Raw genomic sequence first — 17,549 nt, 5'->3', positions numbered from 1 at the left:
TGATATAGAAGTATTTCTTCACAATGAGCACTAGCACAATATTTGATCATTGTTTGTACAAAACCACTAAAACATCTGTTTCTGTAAGTATGGTAAAGCAGAGAAACTATACTGTTTCAACTAAAACACTGTTTTAGTTGAAACCTAAACAGAAACCTAAACACCTTTTGACCTAAACACCTTTGACTAAACAATAAACATCATATGTTTCCTCACATACTGCTGCCAGCAAAGGACCTCCCAGTTATTCATATCTCTTAAAGGGATATTTCACCCAAAAACACTGTTCCAAACCTATATGACTTTCTTTAAAGAATTTAGCCATTGCTTCTCTGCAGTTACGAAGAATGGGCTTGGGCTTTCGAGCTTCAAAAATTATGCAAAATCATCATGACAGTATCATAAATGGTGTATGTAGACTTAAATACTGTACATACTGTATTATATGTTTTGGAAAAATATCATAACTTTGAGTGGTGGATTTGTTTGGGGTTGCTAAGATCTTTTTACGCTTTCAAAAGAAGTCCCTTATGCTCACCAAGGCTGCAATTGTTTGATCAAAAATTCTGTAAAAAACAGTAGTATTGTGAAATATTATTAAACTTAAAATAACTTACCTATTTTAATATATTTTAAAATGTATTCCTGCGATAGCAAAGCTGAATTTGTCTTCATTACCACATAATCCTTCATAAATAATTATAATATGCAGATTTGGTGCTCAAGAAACATTTCTTATTATTATCAAATAATATTATTATTGAAAACAGTTGTGCTGCTTAATCTTTTTGTGGAAATTGATAAATTTTTTCAGGATTCTTTGATTATTAGAAAGTTCAAAATAATTTTTGAACAATTGACATTTTTTTCATGTTTATGCTGAATTATCCCTTCAAGCTATTTGCTACTGAATATATGGGGAAGAGAAAAAAGAAGTACAGGGATTATATAGTGGAGTTTCCTCTTAAACTGAGTACTTTTTAAATAGTTTTATGTTTAAAAAACATTGTCCTTTTATCTTCTTGTAATACACTTACATTCAGCTTTAACATCCCTTTCCTGAGCTACTTAGTGTCGAGTGTAGTCTAGAGCAGCAAGAGGTGATAAGAGCGTAACATTTCTGGTGACCAGCCAAGAGAAATGGACTGCTTCCTCACTCATACAGTCAAGTGTGTGTGTCCAGCACCTCTGAGCATGTAAAGCTTGAGAGCTGACAGGCCTCATTGTTCCAGGCTCCACAACCTTTCCACGGGGAGTAAGCTGGACATGGGTGGGGGGTGTTCATTTCCGAGGATTGTTGGAGGTCTTTGAAACTATTAAGAAAAGGGAGGGGAATAGATAGAGGTGGGGGACACAGGGAACGGAGGGGAGTGGACTGACAGGAGGGAGGGAGAGGATAATTTTCGAGATGGGGGGCGGAGAGTTTCCATAAAGCACCAGAGAGCAACGGCTTTACAACATCTTGTTCTCTCGTGTTTGTAGCAGTTCCTGTGCATTTTGAGGAGGACACAGATATGGTGGTGCTGAGGTTGGTCATGCTACTGCAGGGGCTGCTTCTCGCCGCACGATGTGAGGTCAGAGCCAGAGACCCAGAGGTAGAAGAGGAGGACGAGCTGAAGGACATGTCTGATGGTCGTGGATTGGACCATAGAGTTCCACTGGTTGGGTTTGGAGCACCTCATCATGGTCAAGGACTAAACAGGCAGAGCCCTGATGTATATGCATCTGTCCACCATCCACTTGGTCATGAACACCATGATCCCACTCCTGGACATCTTTCTCCAGACATGCCCAAGAGAACAGAGGACCCATCAGATCCATCAGGTGCAACTGAGACCAAGGGCTCTTTACCTCGCACTGGGTAAGTGTTGCTGTTCCTCATTCATTCATCTTGCTTCATTTGATTCAAACACATAATCATGTATTGTACAAAAATATAAAGTAATTTCTTGAGGGTTTTAGCTGAAAAGGAGGTTGTCGCAGGTAATTTTCCTATTAATCTGGATCATTACATGCTTTTTTATAAAAAACGCGCATGGTTTGTGTGATTTTAGAGCTCATTATTCATACATCCTAGCTGAATAAAAGAATGAATCTCTTTCAAAAATATGCCACATGAGGCTGAAGCAGATCAGCTTGTTTGCTGTAAACAATTGCTGTAAAAACAAAGTAAAGTTGGGTTCCTCTCCATCACTTCCTCAAGATTCTTATCTACTCCATCTCTGTTACAATCAGCATTTGACTGATGTGGAAACTAAACGCAGGAAAAGCGTTTCAGCAAACATTGGGAAGTACCTGTTACTAAGAAAATTCGGTGTCCTATGACCCTACATCTCCTCAAAGTGTCAAGAGTGCCCATATGTTTTCTCTTAACTCTGGCTAATCCATATAACTCAGCCTAATTACCTGGAGCACATAGGAGCCGAATGTTTCCTGCACTTTGAGATCAGACTCAGTTTAATCTTTGTTCAAGAGCTGGGTCACTCTTCACGTCAACCCACATACATACATTACAGCCCAAATTGTTCAGCAGCAGGCACGAGTCTGATAACACCCTCCCCTACAGTCCTTGTATTTAATATGTTGTCACTGTGATTAAAGGAAGAACATCTGGTTTGGGTCTGATTAAAATCACATTATGACCCCATTCAGAATTGAACTGAGAATTGCCTCTCAAACTCCAATTCATGTAGGTACTGAATTGGGATTTAATTTGATTTGAAATTGCAAATATTGTACAGTAATTTATTAATTACAGAATTCTATAAAAAAAAGGAATTCAATTAAAAGAAATGTAACTTTTGTAGGTGTAGTTTTTAATTAAATTAATATTTTTTAGTATGAGTTAACATTAAACATTATTATACATAAACATTAGGTATTTACAGATGACTATTAATAATAAACTGCATTTGCAATTGCAATACTTCCATTTATTTTGTTATGGCAACTTATCTTTTATATTTTGATGTTTTATCTTTCATGATTAAAACCTAGATTAGGGACACATAAAAGGTTTGTTAAATAACAGGTGGACTTTAAGGGAGGTCTCGGCCTGTGGATGAAAGAAAATAAAAAAAATTTTGGCACGCATGGACAGCTCTGAATAGTTCGAAAGAAAGACAGAGTGACAAAGAGAGTTTGATGCCCAGGTGCACAAAATTGGAGGAAGCTAGAGTACTTATGGACAAGGAGGAAAATATCACTGATCATGGTAACAGAGGGAATGTTTTGTACTTTTGTGGAAAGTTAAATGAAAATTGTTGGAAATAATTTAAATAGAAATTTCGCTTCACAAAGTTTCTCAAGCTTTCTGAACAAAAAACAGCTGCTGGAATATCACAACAAATCAAAAGTCAAAACAAATGACATGCTCTCGAGAAACAAAACCTTGTTTTGCCAAAGTCAAATAATCAAGACACACGTCTTTTGTCATTGAAATCCCCTGAATTGATCTGAATCTGACCTCCATGCCCATGTGTTTGGTTTCCAAATCATCTCACACACTCTTCTTTCTCTGATGTGGTTTTAGTTAATCTGCTTTCATCCTGGGTCCATCTCAGGAAGCAGCTCTAGCTTACGATCTGGCCCTAAAAAAGTTTTGCATACAATTTATTTCTTGGGTCTTAACCAATCTCAACAGAGGACTGTCCGTCAAAAAGCCTTGTTTCCTTTTGTGCTCAAATCAATATAAACTTACGCGTCACATCGTACTTCAGCGTCTCATCAAACTTTGTCCAATCAAATGCTCTCTAGAATCCGAAGCGCCCGCCCCCCACACACCCCTATAAAATAGACGCTGAAGCCGCGGCTGAAATTGGTCACTTGTCCACAGAATTTGTATTTTCTGTACAGTTAATGGCACGTAGTGCACTATAAAGGGGACAGGGAATGATTAAAACAGTGTAAATATGCTTTCCATTGAGGAAAAAAAGAAGTCTGGTTTCGCACTGTGTCAGGCTAACCACACACCGCACACACACTCTGCTCCGGTCCAGAGACACGATAGCACGGAGCGGATCACATGCGCGAGTTGGCGCAGACCACAAAATGTGTCGAAACTGTTAGAATTCTACACAGCATGTTTTATAGCAATATAGATGAGATTGTGGCTGGCATACCCTGTGAAATGTGGCTTTGAACGGCTCTAGCCCATAGACTGTGTGATATAAACGAACGCTATTGGCTATTTTAAAAAGGGGCGGGGCTGCTTTATATGTCCCGCCCTGTCTTCCTGTTTCAGTTAAAATGACGTCAACACATAGAGTAACACTGTGTATTTCTAAGCATTTCAGGGGACCTTTAAGTAAATATATATTGTTTAAAGGATGTTTAGATATTCAAAACAAGACCAAAATACTGATTAAGAGAGAGATTTTCTTCAGTACACTCTCTGGAAAATGACACAGGACCAAGGGAAACTATGAAACAAAGGGGCTAAAGGTTAGAGTCATGTCAGTCTGTATGCATGGAAGTCCGTGGGTATCTTCGTTGGGTAAGGATCCCAGGATGAGGGAAGTTTGCGGGAGGGACAGAGCGTCAGACGCTTCCTTCCTGTGAGGGGACACTAATCGGCAAAAAGCAAGAGGAAAAGCAATGTGCTTACAGAGATGCACATCCATAGAACTATATGGCAGGAAGTGACATTAAGTCTAATTTAAGCCTGAAAAGGTGCTGATTAGGGAAAAGGAGCTGTATATGAGCATACACAATTTGCAAACATCACTGAAGTATATATAGTTGCAGTATGTGTTAGTCCAGTAGACTTTTAACACAAGCGATCCAGAATTTAACACCTAGTTCTGTACATCACTTTTTATCAACCAATAAAATTTACATTTCTAGTTTTTGAACAAGTAAACTCACTAAATGGAGACAGAATGTGTGTACTGCTCTGTAAAAAAAATCCGTAAAACATTTACGGTAAAAAACCGACAGCTGTGGTTGCCAGAATTTTACCGTAAAAAATACGGTAGCAACGTTTTAGGTTTTACGGTTTTAACTTAAATTTACAGTTAAATACCGTAATTTCATGAACTGATATAATGTTGATATACCAACCTATTGAAGTACTGAAATCTGTTTTGTACCTTTGTAAAACACTGATAACCAGGTGGTGATGAGAAAGTCACATGATGAACCAAAGCCCATCACAAGCAGCTTTTAAATAATAACATATATAGAAGGTGCACAGTGTCATTCACACAAACACCAAACACCATCATGGTAACACACATGAAACTGAAATAATGCAATACACATTCATTTAACAACATTAGGTGTAACACACAACCTTAATATACAAAACTGATAAGAAAAAACTAAGAGGAAACATAGTTATTTCAATAAAAAAACATCAAATTTGAAATGTAACACCGGGAATTCTGGGAATGTCAATTTATGGTTATTCATTGTAAATTATACGGTCTTTTTCACTTCCAAAAACGGTATACTACCGTAAAATTAATGTCCAATACATGTAATGTCATATACAGTTTTTCACCGTATATAGTAGGGGAATTTACTGTAAACCGTTTAACAGGTTTTTACTGTAGCATTTTTACAGTCTTTTACCGTCAAATTCACAGTCATTTTTTACAGTGTGTGTACCCAACTAGATCATACATTAAATTGAATGGACTGACAAACAAACTGCCTATTTTGTTTTCCTTTTTGTTTCAAGGGTGCCAGAATTTGGTTCCAGATAGTTCCAGCACAATTTAACCTCTTCTTAGGACTACAGAAGATAACGTAAACCAGAGATGAAGGCAGCGAGAAGGAAGTCTGTTGTGCACCATCCTTTAATCCGTTAATCCCAGTCTGCCCCAGAATAAAGCAAAATCACAGGCTTGTAAACTATAATGATTCACGTGCTTTAAGTAACTTGTCTTGAGATCTTTAATCCCTTTACCTTCAGATCCTATTAATCAATGAGCACATTACAGTCAGCTTAGTTATCAAGACAAATATAATGTCAGAGGAATGACCAAGTAATGCTTGAAATACTCCTTGTTTTAACTCTAACCAGACAAATGCCTTTACATCTGCAATACGATTCCCCTCTGTTTGACATTTTCAGTTAGTGTGCATTTCCAGAAAATGTACTGTGTTGCACAAGAATTGGTGCAACTTGGATGTTTTGCCTTACTGTGACACTTTGTATACTGAAAATGTGAGTTGTTTTTTGTCTCACAGTTTATTCTATTTGGAGACCAGCACTAAAGCTCTTTATGTAAGACTAACTGTGGCATGTATGCTATACAGTTGCATTTTGTCAGCTCAGACCTTGCGTAAAGCTCTCTAGGATAAGTCAGGCTGGAAGTTTCATAGACTAATGATCTAAAATGCATTAGGTATTATTAATCGTCCATAAATAGTGCTGTTACTTGCTTCTCTTCATGTTACTATTACAAGGGCCAGTAGTGTTGGAAGAAGTATGTTTGTGTTGTGTTTTGGCTTATAACTGAAGTGCAACTTTGCATGACTGATTCACTTGGCTATGTTGGATGTGTCATGGCCTGTGGGTTTAGATACGGATCACAAATCAAAAACGCAATGTGGCGTATTCCCAGTCATTTAGTCATCAAAATTGTTTTCGAAAAGTAACGGTCCTGTTGACCTGATCTGCCCTACATTCATGTACAGAGTTCATGGACAGAGTTTCTCATTCTCAAGCTCATACCGAACACATTAACCATTGACCAAAGACTGAACAATCACACCCAAAACAATTCACAACTCAGAAATGGAGGGGAGGTTTTGACCTGTCTTGCTTGTGGACTATAAATCATACATCAAGAGGATTGAGCAAGTTAAAACAACCAATTACACACACAGCTTTGTCTGTCCAGCCTTTAACTTCAACAAACCTCTGAGGTTACCGGTTTACTCACAATCAGTTATAAAGACTTTCAAAGATCAGCTCTAATGATGTAAAATAACTACAGCTCATCATCATCAGCTCTGCTGTGACCTAAGGAAAAGAACCTCACAGCTGAACTCAAAGAAATCTCAGTGTGTTTTGTCTGTCTGGTCAGCTACCCTCAATCAGTGTATGTAACCAACCTCTCTAAACTTGTGTGGTACAGACCTCCTTTGACCTTTGTGTGAAGCAATGACCCTTCCATTTTGTTTATCTTCTAATGGCGCTCCTAATTTGTATGCAACAGGTTGGCGCAGGAACAGGGTTTTTGGGCTTGCCCAGGTCAGAGGGGGGGCTCTGTCAAGATCAGATCAGGGATGCCATGCTCTCAGCACTATTATTAATGCGTCATGGTTGTTGGCACCTAGACACCTATTCTTTGGTTCCTGGTTTAAAAGGAAGCAACTGTGTGCCAAAACAAGGTGGATATGGGTTGATACAAATGCAAATGTTTGCAATGTAATTACAAACAAAGCATTTTTTATTTCCAGTAACTAAAAAATACAAAGTTAGGTTTTTCACATTTCAGTTAACCTTTTTAAAACCCAGTTAATAAAACCGATAGCTCAGACTCGTTCTGATTAGATCCCAGTACCTTTGAAAGAAAAGTATAGGTTTTCAAGGGTTAATCAACATGAATATTAATTGATCAATGGGTATTATTTGGATGTAATTATTCATAACCACCTATTTTAAAGAAATATATTTTATTAAACAATGTTTTAGTGAAAATATATGGGTAATTCTTACTTTGTTCTTCACTAATCGTATAGCTTTGATTAGATACATTACATCCAGTCTGAGGGTTACATAGGGTCTAGCTGCAAAAGTTCAAATATTTCAACACATTCAAAGCTCAAATGGATCTGAAAATTCTGCATACACATATGATTGGAACTGTTTCAATGTTTCAAGCTTGTAATGACCCTGATAAGATGTTAACTACAAATGTTTACAGTGTGTGACGAAGTAACGTCAAGTTGTTTAGCAACAAACAACCAATCATAAACTGCCTCAGGGCTTGCCTTATTAAATCTTCATGTGCTTTGTATAGTCACATAACTTTTATATGCAGAGGGAAACTCTCAAAAATAACCCTGGGTAAACTATTTAAGTTGTGAAAAGCTTTCTTGATGTATAGCAGTGCAGGAATCCCAGCATGTTTACTCTTAATGTTGCTGTAAATGGCGTTTAATCCAAGAACTTTGAAGAAAACATCCGGCCATTGATTCATCAAACTAATGAAAGATTACCATGGATGCATTCCAAGAAACACATTAAAGGGCTTAATGTATCATTTGTAGGTTGATATTTGCCTGTAGACAATGAAATATCTTTAGGCTTGACCCTGAGAACTAGGAGAAAAGGTTCAGTTAAACACAAGCACACAAAAATAACTGTATTATTGCTAAGTGTATTAGTACAATGAACTTCTGGCCTTGACCAAACTGAATACTTCCTGTGTTTCCTAACTACAGAGTATACGTACTAGGTTGTGTGGCTGACGTTCACTCTCCCTTCCAGGAATTGGTGTGCGTTTGTTCACAAGCGTGCTGTTACTGTGGCAGTATCCTGTGGAACTGAGAAGTACACCATCAAGTCCCAGAGTCCCTGTCCTAACGGCACCCCAGACTGCCAGCTAGTCATGTAAGCAATACATCATTTTTTAAGGGTGAAATGTAGATTCTGTGCCACTAGAGGCACCAGACAGAATGACTGTTTTCAAACACTTTTCTCACCTGCCATAGTGCAACAGGTGGGACGTGGAAGTAAAAATTCCTTTCATTTTCATAACTTTTGTATAACATAACATTTATTTTGTAAGATAACTTATTAACTTTCAAAAACAGACCCCTATGAACTATGAGGTTGTTAATCTGCTTTCGTCGATACCATAGATTACCCATGATTCTGCAAAGAAATCACCACCAATCAGAGAATTGTGCGATATAAATTGCGCCAAATGAACATCTTTAAATCAATAGTTTTATATTTATACATTTTTATTTCACTTATGGCAACATTTGAACATTTGAAGCCATCTGGTCAGCGCCATAGAGCATTGAGCACCAAAACAGCCAGAAAAGAAAAGTTTCTATCTCATGAACAGTTAAATGCCCCCACTGTCCAATAAAAGCATGTGCAATACCCACCACTATCTACATTTATATTTATTTAAAGGGGTCATATAATGTTGCTAAAAATAACATTATTTTTTGTATTTGGTGTAATGAAATGTGTTTATGCGGTTTAAAGTAAAAAAAAAAAACACATTATTTTCCACATAATGTACATTATTGATTCTCCTCTATGCCCCACCTTTCTGAAACGCGTCGATTTTTACAAAGCTCATCGGTCTGAAAAGCAAGGTGTGCTCTGATTGGCCAGCTATCCAGTGTGTTGTGATCGGCTGAATACCTCAAGCGTGTGACAGAAATGTTACACCCCTACCATACTGTGATGCCGTGTCCCGGCGTGAAGAGACAAAAAAAATAAAACCCATTATAAACGAGGCATTTGTTGCATCCAGTGGGGACATAATTGCTGATTGTAATGACTTATACTGTCTTTTTACGCGTTGCGTAAACATAAAACCATGTCTGCATTTGTGATCTGAGAAATGACAAACAACAAGCCCTACTCTACACTGATGAAAACTCGCGTTTGAATCATCAGTGGCAAATTCTTTAAATATGAAAACGTACTTACAGACTGTGAGTCAGAACAGTAGAACATTGTAGTCACTCTACCAGGATCAGGAAACAGTCCTCCATAAAATGTGCTGCACACATCTGAATATTTGGGTTGAACTGTTCTGGAACAGTGTTGTAAATACAACTTAACCACCGATTTCTAGTCATGTCCTTTTTTGGAAGGCCAAACAAAGTATTTTCACTTTCGCAATAAAACACACAGCGTCTCCATGGCATGGTGGCGGCGGTGGCAGCTTTCTTTCTTTGCGTGGACATTTGGGCAGCATTTTGCAAATCTTCCCACACAGTGACGTAGACATGTGGGGGCGTGTTTAAACGAGGCGTTTTAGGAGGGCGTGGACCAGTCTTAACTTTTATAAAGAATGTCTCTTTGGGTTTGAGATTTTAGTCTTTGCAACTTTAGGGATCTTGTCTATTCACGAACAACTTGTAACACTCCAAAGAGAAAGGAAAACGTGAAATTGCATCTTATGACCCCTTTAACATATCATACCATATTCATATTCACTTGCACAATTTGTATATAGCATATCTGTACATTCATATTTTGTATTATTTGTATACTTTATATATATATATATATATATATATATATACTGTATATATTTCTTTTTACTCACTTATTTTATTTTGTTATCTGTCTTGTCACTGTCATCTTGTCTGTGCACTGAAAGCTTCTGTCACCAAGACAAATTCCTTGTGTGTTCAAGCATACTTGGCAATAAAGCTCTTGATTCTGATTCTATGCTTCATAGTATTGTAGTTCTCTCATTAAAGCTGTCAAGTACTCTGTATTTTTGTCCACTTTTCAAAAAAAATGTTTTGCTTCAAATGAAAGCTTGTAATGTTGGGGAAAATACTTGTGGAGCCAAGGCTGCTGAAAAAGTGGACAGACACTGTAACATTCTATTGATTGAACAAATCCTGCTCCCAAACTCATGTTACTGGTTGAGCCACTGATTGGTCGGGATACCCAACATACAAATGACTAACTTGTTGCCTCTGCATATTAAGTTAGAATAGAAGAGGTATTTCAACATAAAAACATGTATTACTTCTCTAACTTAATCTGCAAAGTGCATAGCTTTGCGTAGCATGACTTAATTCAAATCCCTTTATTTGTATGCAGGTACAAGCTGTCCACTCGGCCAGTGTACAGGCAGAAGGAGAAAATCTACACTGCACTGCTGTGGCGATGCTGCCCTGGGCATGCTGGGGAAAACTGTGAGGAGACAGGTACTGATGAGCTTTGACACAACAGTGCTTAAGGTGATGCTGGAACCAAGAACAAGAAGTGCTTGCAATATCATGCCTGACTTGCTTCATAAGTCAGTGATAAACTTTGATACCTGTGGTAAAAGTTTGATTCTATACTTGTAATGCCATTTCAAAAAGTTTTGACATGACGTTACTCCTCTCTTGTATACATGTAGCAACATTAGAGATTTGAATACACTGCTTGGACAAAAGTATATAAACATCTCCCTCTTTCATCTACTGTAAATTGGACCAGATTGTCTTAAATAGATGTAAAATGGCTTGTGTAAAAGGTGCTTTTAAATGATGAGGTGCCATATGTTCTTGAAAACATAAGAACGGCTAAACCGGTCAACATTACTTTCTCTCTGTTTTCGCTGTGCTCTATGTTAGTCACAGACAGCCACATCTCTGAATCTGAAGACCCCACCAAGGCAGGCACAGCACATCCGGGGAGACATGAAGCAACAGACAGACGTATGTGGTGTAAAAACTCTTTCATCTTTAAATTAGTTAAAGGTCTAAATTTTTACAATCTGTAATTGAATAATCTCTAATAAAAACATGGTTAATACAGTACAGCATTCTAGCCATGCATGACTATATACCTGTGACACTGGCCTGACTGCTGAAACAAACTGAGGAAGTGTGTTTGTGCAAATATTAGCTGGCTATGGGAATGTTATTGCCCCACAAGGGAGGACGGAAAAGGGTGTATGAGCATTCTGAAGGCAAGGGGCAAGCCCACACAGGGTGTTAACGTGTATGCTTCAGTCCGAGCATGGACAAAACAAAAACAGAAATCCACAGCTTTAAAAATAATCCTTCGAGCTAGATGTTGGGACAAAAACAAAGGCTTTGGATGCAAACGTGGAAATTCCCATGCTGCTGATTAATCTGATACTAAGCACTCCTACTAATGACCTTCCTGAGATTCAAACACACAGGTTAAAGTGCACAGGTCACATTATTGAATAACAAAATAAGAAGAGCTGCATGATGGCAAAGGCATCATCAGTCAGTACAACCAAAATGTCTCCTTACATTTGGTACTATTTTTTTTGTTCTCTTTTCTTAGGATATAAAAAACTAACTCAGGAGAACAGAGAGCAGAATGATTACCAAATGTTTGGCGGTCCACTCTATGAAACTCAACAACCTGATGTAGAGAATCAAACTGCAGCAGAGCCCATCGATGACTATGAGCACAGCCCTCATTCTGTCCATGACCAACATAACAATCAACACTTCGAGAGGAGAGGTATGTTAAATTTTATAACACGCCAAATTGGTAAACTCATCAGTCCGCTTTTACAGTCTTGTTGTGTTTATACTTGCGCTCTTGCAACTCAAACTTCTAACTCAAACTTTCCAACCTGTAGATTTTAAATAAACGGAACATTTTTCAGAAGGTTGTGACGTTGAAGTACTGCAACAATGGTGTCCTTGGTTTATAGCCTCCAGTTTTTTTTATTCTGGCAATTGCATTTAGGCTTCAGAATTGGTTAAAGTTATGTTTATTTGTGAAGATTACTGTGATAAAACGTGTAAGAATCATAAACCTTTGTTGGTCACAGAGCTTATTTTCTGCAATAATCCAAAAGCCAATTAAAAAATGCCATTGGCTTTTTGAGGAAACCAGGGTGATGAAAACTTCCAGGTTTCTCTCTCTCTCTCTCTCTCTCTCTCTCTCTCTCTCTCTCTCTCTCTCTCTCTCTATATATATATATATAAACACTCTCTTGTACATACAAGCACTACTGAAAACACTTCCTTTGGTTGTAATATGCATTGTCAGAGATATTATGGGGATATTATTCTGTCTGTCTCGTCCAGAGCCGGTCTCTCTTACATCCTTCTGTTCAAAGGATGCCGGATTAACAGAACAGTAAATAATGCTGCAGACTGGGGGAAAACCTCAATTCCTTTGCTATGACAACTCCTCACTGTCTCTTCTCATTACTAGTTCCTGCACAGGATATCCTCTCTTTCCCTGGGAAAAAAAGTCCCTCCATACATTGTATGGTTGTGAGTGTGATGTAATGGTCTACGGAAATGACAGAGGTTCAGATATAGATTGAATCCAGGCACACACGACACTGTGAAAACTTTGAACAGCTGGAGCTGTATTGATGTAAGGGCACATTTGTCACATAAATAACACTTGAGAGCCTCTTTTAAAAGTTTATTCTCTCACAGAGGATTCCAAATAGAAGACAAAAGAAATAAAAAAATTGAAGTCTGAATAGATCATTTTCTTCTTGTTACCATTGTTCTGGGTAGGCAGAGCTTTTGTGTCTGTATGAAATGTGGTTCAGCGAGTAAAAACAATGTTGTCAGGTTAATAAAACACAACTCAGTCATATATATTAAACTTTACAACACAAGGGAAAAAAACAGTTGGAGCATAAATTCTGAAGCTTTTCCGGACAGTTTTGACAGCATGTGAATAAAAAGAATAAAAACAGCACATGGCCTCTATATTCAGGTTCCCAGCAGGGAACTTGTACATGTACACATCGCTTCTTGCTTTAAACTCGTAACTAAAACTTGTGCACAAAAATGTAACAAAACACATTTCTTACAATGCAGGGGATGTGAAAGGCCTTGGGCTGTTGATGGGTCAGTTAAAAGGTTCAAAGGTCAGTTGAATGGCCCATGCTGAGCTGGAAATAGAGATATAACTCTTTCCAACATGATATCGATGTTTCCTCATGCGCAGCACAGAGTCAAAAAGGACAAACAGTACCACAGGGAAAATTATTATCCAAGAATTGCAATAGAATCAAATTTCTATTTTTGGCCATGTGGTTATTATTCTCCAAAACATTATTGTTGCTGGGATTCCCCTCTTTGTAAGTTGCTTAGAATGTTCTTAGAAACTGATGTCCAATGAGAACACATCTATTTTAAGATTATTTCTAAACAAGGCCAATTCAAAGTTCACGTGTCTTTTTTTTCCAGATCCTCATGCTGCAAATGAAGGTGCTCCTCACCCTGAAATACCTTACCTTCACCGTGGGCTCCTACCAATCTTGAAAGAGGCTGTGATGTCTCAGCTGCAGCCTGTATTGGAGAATTTCAATCTAACCCTGGAACGGCTTTTTCAGGAGGTGCAGGGTTTGCAGTGGGACATGGACCAACTCCGACATGAGCAGGGGCAGGGGAGGGTCGCTGAGCCTCTAGAGGTTGGTGGTGAGGAGCACAATCCGCAGGAGGCTGTTGAGGCAGAGTTGAGGGAGGGATTCCAGAAGCTGGAGGAGGTGAAAGCTCAGTTTCGCAACCACCGCAATGAGGTAGAAGCAAGGCTCCACGCACAACAAACCATGCTGCACAACAACCTGACGAATTTCAAGACAGACATGGATGTCAAAATTAAGCGTAACCAAAAGATGTTACAGGTCAGAATTTTGACTCAACCTCAACCAGCCTCAAGTAACTTTTATTCATGCAGAACTATTGTACTAAATGTGTGTATCTTGCTCTAGGTGAATCTCCACTCTCTGAACACATCAATGTCTGAAGTGTGGCAGGAGCAAGAGAGGCTGGACAAGGAACTTCAGAAGATTTGGCATGAAAAGAAGACTGATCCTGCACAGAGTCAGTCTTATGAGAGCACAGCTGTTTGGGAGGCCATCACACGTCTGGACAACAAAGTCATCAACAACACAGTGAGACTTAGTGGCTTGATTGAAGGCCAAGAACAAGTGACTGAAAACATTAAGGACCTCCAGAATGGCTGGAGAGATCTGGACAAGAAAATAGTCCAGACTGGCCGCAACAGCCAGGTTCAGTTTATGGAGACCGGTTTAGAGGTGGAGGCAGCCAAGGTAGCAGTTCTTGACCGCATTAATGAGCTAAGCAGCAACATCAGTGTTCTTCAGAGCACCATGCAGGAGATGGAGACTGATGTCGACCATCTCTATGCAGAGTTCTACAAGAATATAAGTTCGGCAAGTGGGGATTGTGACTGTATCGCTCTTGGAGCATCTGTGACCCAACTGGAACAAACTGTAGCTAACGTGATGAAGATAGCGAATGCAAATAAGTTGGCCCGTGAGAGTGCGGCACAGGAGATGTTGGACAATCAGGACAATGGTGCTTGGATTCCATCTGTGGAAGATCTGAAACTAGGGCTGCTAAATGTGCAAAAGTCCCTTGCCTTTGAACAGGAAAAGAGCAGAATGTTACAGCACAATGTGACCCAGCTCCAGGCCTCTCTGCTGGGCAGCCGGCAGGACATCGAAACACTCCAGGAGCAGGACAGGGTCAAGGTCGAGAAGATCCAGCAACTACATAGCATTTTCAACACCTTGCTTCAGGACGCCATTCGTCACTCGGAGATACTGGATATTTTGCTGGAGGAAGAGGTGTTGGAGTTTATATTGTTGTCTCATGAGGACAAAAGACGTTTCTCTATTCCAGAATTGAGGGAAAGCATCAGAGAAATGCAAGAGCAGATCAATGGACATAGTCGCAGCTTGGCCTCAATGCTGAACTCTGCTACCCCTCAGGTGGCGGCAGCAGATGAGCCCTCAGTGCTTTCAGACTGGGTCTCGGTGGGCACCAAAAGGAGACGTGGGGATGAAAGGTTTGACTTGTCCGAGGAACTACCAGAGTACTCTGATGATGACTTCTGGACTTTAGAGAAAATGGTGAAAGAACTTGGAGCTCACATTAAACAGCTTGAGGAGCATCGCTGTCCTTCTTGCTGCAACTGCACTAAAAGTTCTGTCTCTGGAGGTGTGGAGGTGAAACTGCAGTCTGAGGTGGAGGTTTTGCGTAAGGACCTGGAGACCCACCTTGGAGTTTTTAACAGCATTTTCAGTAATACAGAGGGACTTACTGGCTCTGAGGTGTCTGTGGATTTGAATAAATTGTCAGCATTGATGAAGAGAAAGGAAGCAAAACAACAAAACAGGAAACAAAAGAAGAGAGCAGATAACAGAGCTGTTCAGACAGGAGAACGAGTGAATTACCGCAGCAGGAGGGATGCATCACTGGAGTCCGCAGGTATGGAGATATTAAGGAGAATTAAACATATAGTACCTTACAAAACGATTCACCACACTTAATAATATATCTCTTTTTCTTGAATTACACTGTGAATTCATCCTGTTTCCCCCGCTGCAAATGCCACTTACAGGGCTTTCTCTATTAAAAAACTGGCACATCAAAATTTTAATATTCTATTGAATTAATCCCCACAACTTTGTTTTAGTTAAATCGTGGCTATGATTTAAATTAAAATGAGGGGGAAAATTAGTACAACATGGCCATAATTTAACTAAAATGGGGGAATTAATTAAAACATGGCCACAAATTAATAGGTTGTGGGAACAAATTCTTCAACCCCACGTCATGTGCAGGGGTCCATGTATGTTAGTATTTTTAAACAAGAATTTAACATTGTGTAATTTTCAATCCCTGAATAAGCTGTTTACACAGCTAAAAACTTTCCTAATGAGGAAAGCCTGAGACCCTTGCCATTAATAACTAAATATAAATTTTTTTTGACAGAAATAATGCAGATAATGTTGTTATTGAACATGTTACATTAAGCATGTAAAATGTTCTTGACTTTCAACCTAGAGTAAATGTTAGTTGATTTTTACATGACAAAAGCACGCCCTGTAAAAGTCAGTTGTAATTGCATCATATCCCTTTTTTCTTTCCTCCAAGCATTCATATTTTAATATCTTATCATTATCATTTGATTTCAAACAGTGCTTCGTCAGCTCCCAGATAGTCCAATTATGTTCCTGGCCAGCACTACTGAAGGTACTAATGGATCTGGCACAATACTTTTTGAAAGCGTGACCCTAAATCATGGACAGTTGTACTCGCCAAAAACAGGCATATTTCGGGCTCCTACTTCTGGTGCTTACCTCTTTGTGGTAACACTGGACTTTGGACCAGGCCCATCTCTGGCTCAATTAAAGAGAGGTGGAGAGGTAGCTGCCTCCTTGCGGCAGAACCCGAGGAAGTTGGGTGCACCTGCAACACGTGTCTGCATCCTGCAGATGGAGCAAGGAGAGGAACTCCGTCTAGAGCTGGTGCAGGGAACTATAGAGCGCAACAACCCACAAGATAACACCTTTGCGGGACTACTAATGCTGCAGACCACCTGAGAACATGCAACTATCTAAAAGTGCTAGAAGACTGTAAGATGGCAAAAAAAACAAAAAAAACAACAGCTTTTTTTTCTTTTTGCAATGCTCACCACTTAAATTTCTCTTTCAGGATCTGAGAGACTAAAATAACAGCTTATGTTGTTAGTAACTGTGACAGGTTATTGAGACACTGAGCACTGTTTTCAAGGAGAATGGTTTAGAGCTGTGTTTCCCAACCTTTTTTTAGTCGCGGCACCCTTTGGAAATTTTAACAAACTTGTGGCACCCTACAAAATTAATTTTGTCACAATATTTGAATTTCTAACTTCAATATGATAATTTGAAAAGTATAGATATTCGGTACAACAGGGAAGAACTGCAGAATATAATGTCATACAGATATTTTTAATATTATTAAAAAAATATGTCCATCAATGGTGGCAATCAGTAGGCTAATTTCTAATGAAGAGACCAATGTATATGACATATTTTAATGTAGGCTTTTATACATATGTAAACATTATTTAATTACCATTATAACTA

The 17,549-nt window shown here is 38.8% G+C and overlaps 1 protein-coding gene across 1 annotated transcript; it reads left to right on the top strand.

Moving 5' to 3' along the window:
* Window positions 1-1,390: 1,390 nt before the first annotated feature.
* On the top strand, window positions 1,391-17,075 carry LOC107563047 (multimerin-2-like). The gene is made up of 8 exons (XM_016247821.1): window positions 1,391-1,861; window positions 8,447-8,569; window positions 10,766-10,872; window positions 11,287-11,370; window positions 11,972-12,154; window positions 13,858-14,294; window positions 14,382-15,906; window positions 16,621-17,075. Exons 1-8 carry the CDS (start codon window positions 1,515-1,517, stop codon window positions 17,022-17,024), a joined length of 3,210 nt encoding a protein of 1,069 aa, XP_016103307.1. The 5' UTR covers window positions 1,391-1,514; the 3' UTR covers window positions 17,025-17,075.
* Window positions 17,076-17,549: the final 474 nt, after the last annotated feature.

The sequence above is a fragment of the Sinocyclocheilus grahami genome, unplaced genomic scaffold (assembly GCF_001515645.1).
Source record: "Sinocyclocheilus grahami isolate Dianchi unplaced genomic scaffold, SAMN03320097.WGS_v1.1 scaffold855.1, whole genome shotgun sequence".
NCBI classification, from domain to species: Eukaryota; Metazoa; Chordata; class Actinopteri; order Cypriniformes; family Cyprinidae; genus Sinocyclocheilus; species Sinocyclocheilus grahami.
This window is presented reverse-complemented; position numbering and strand designations above follow the sequence as displayed.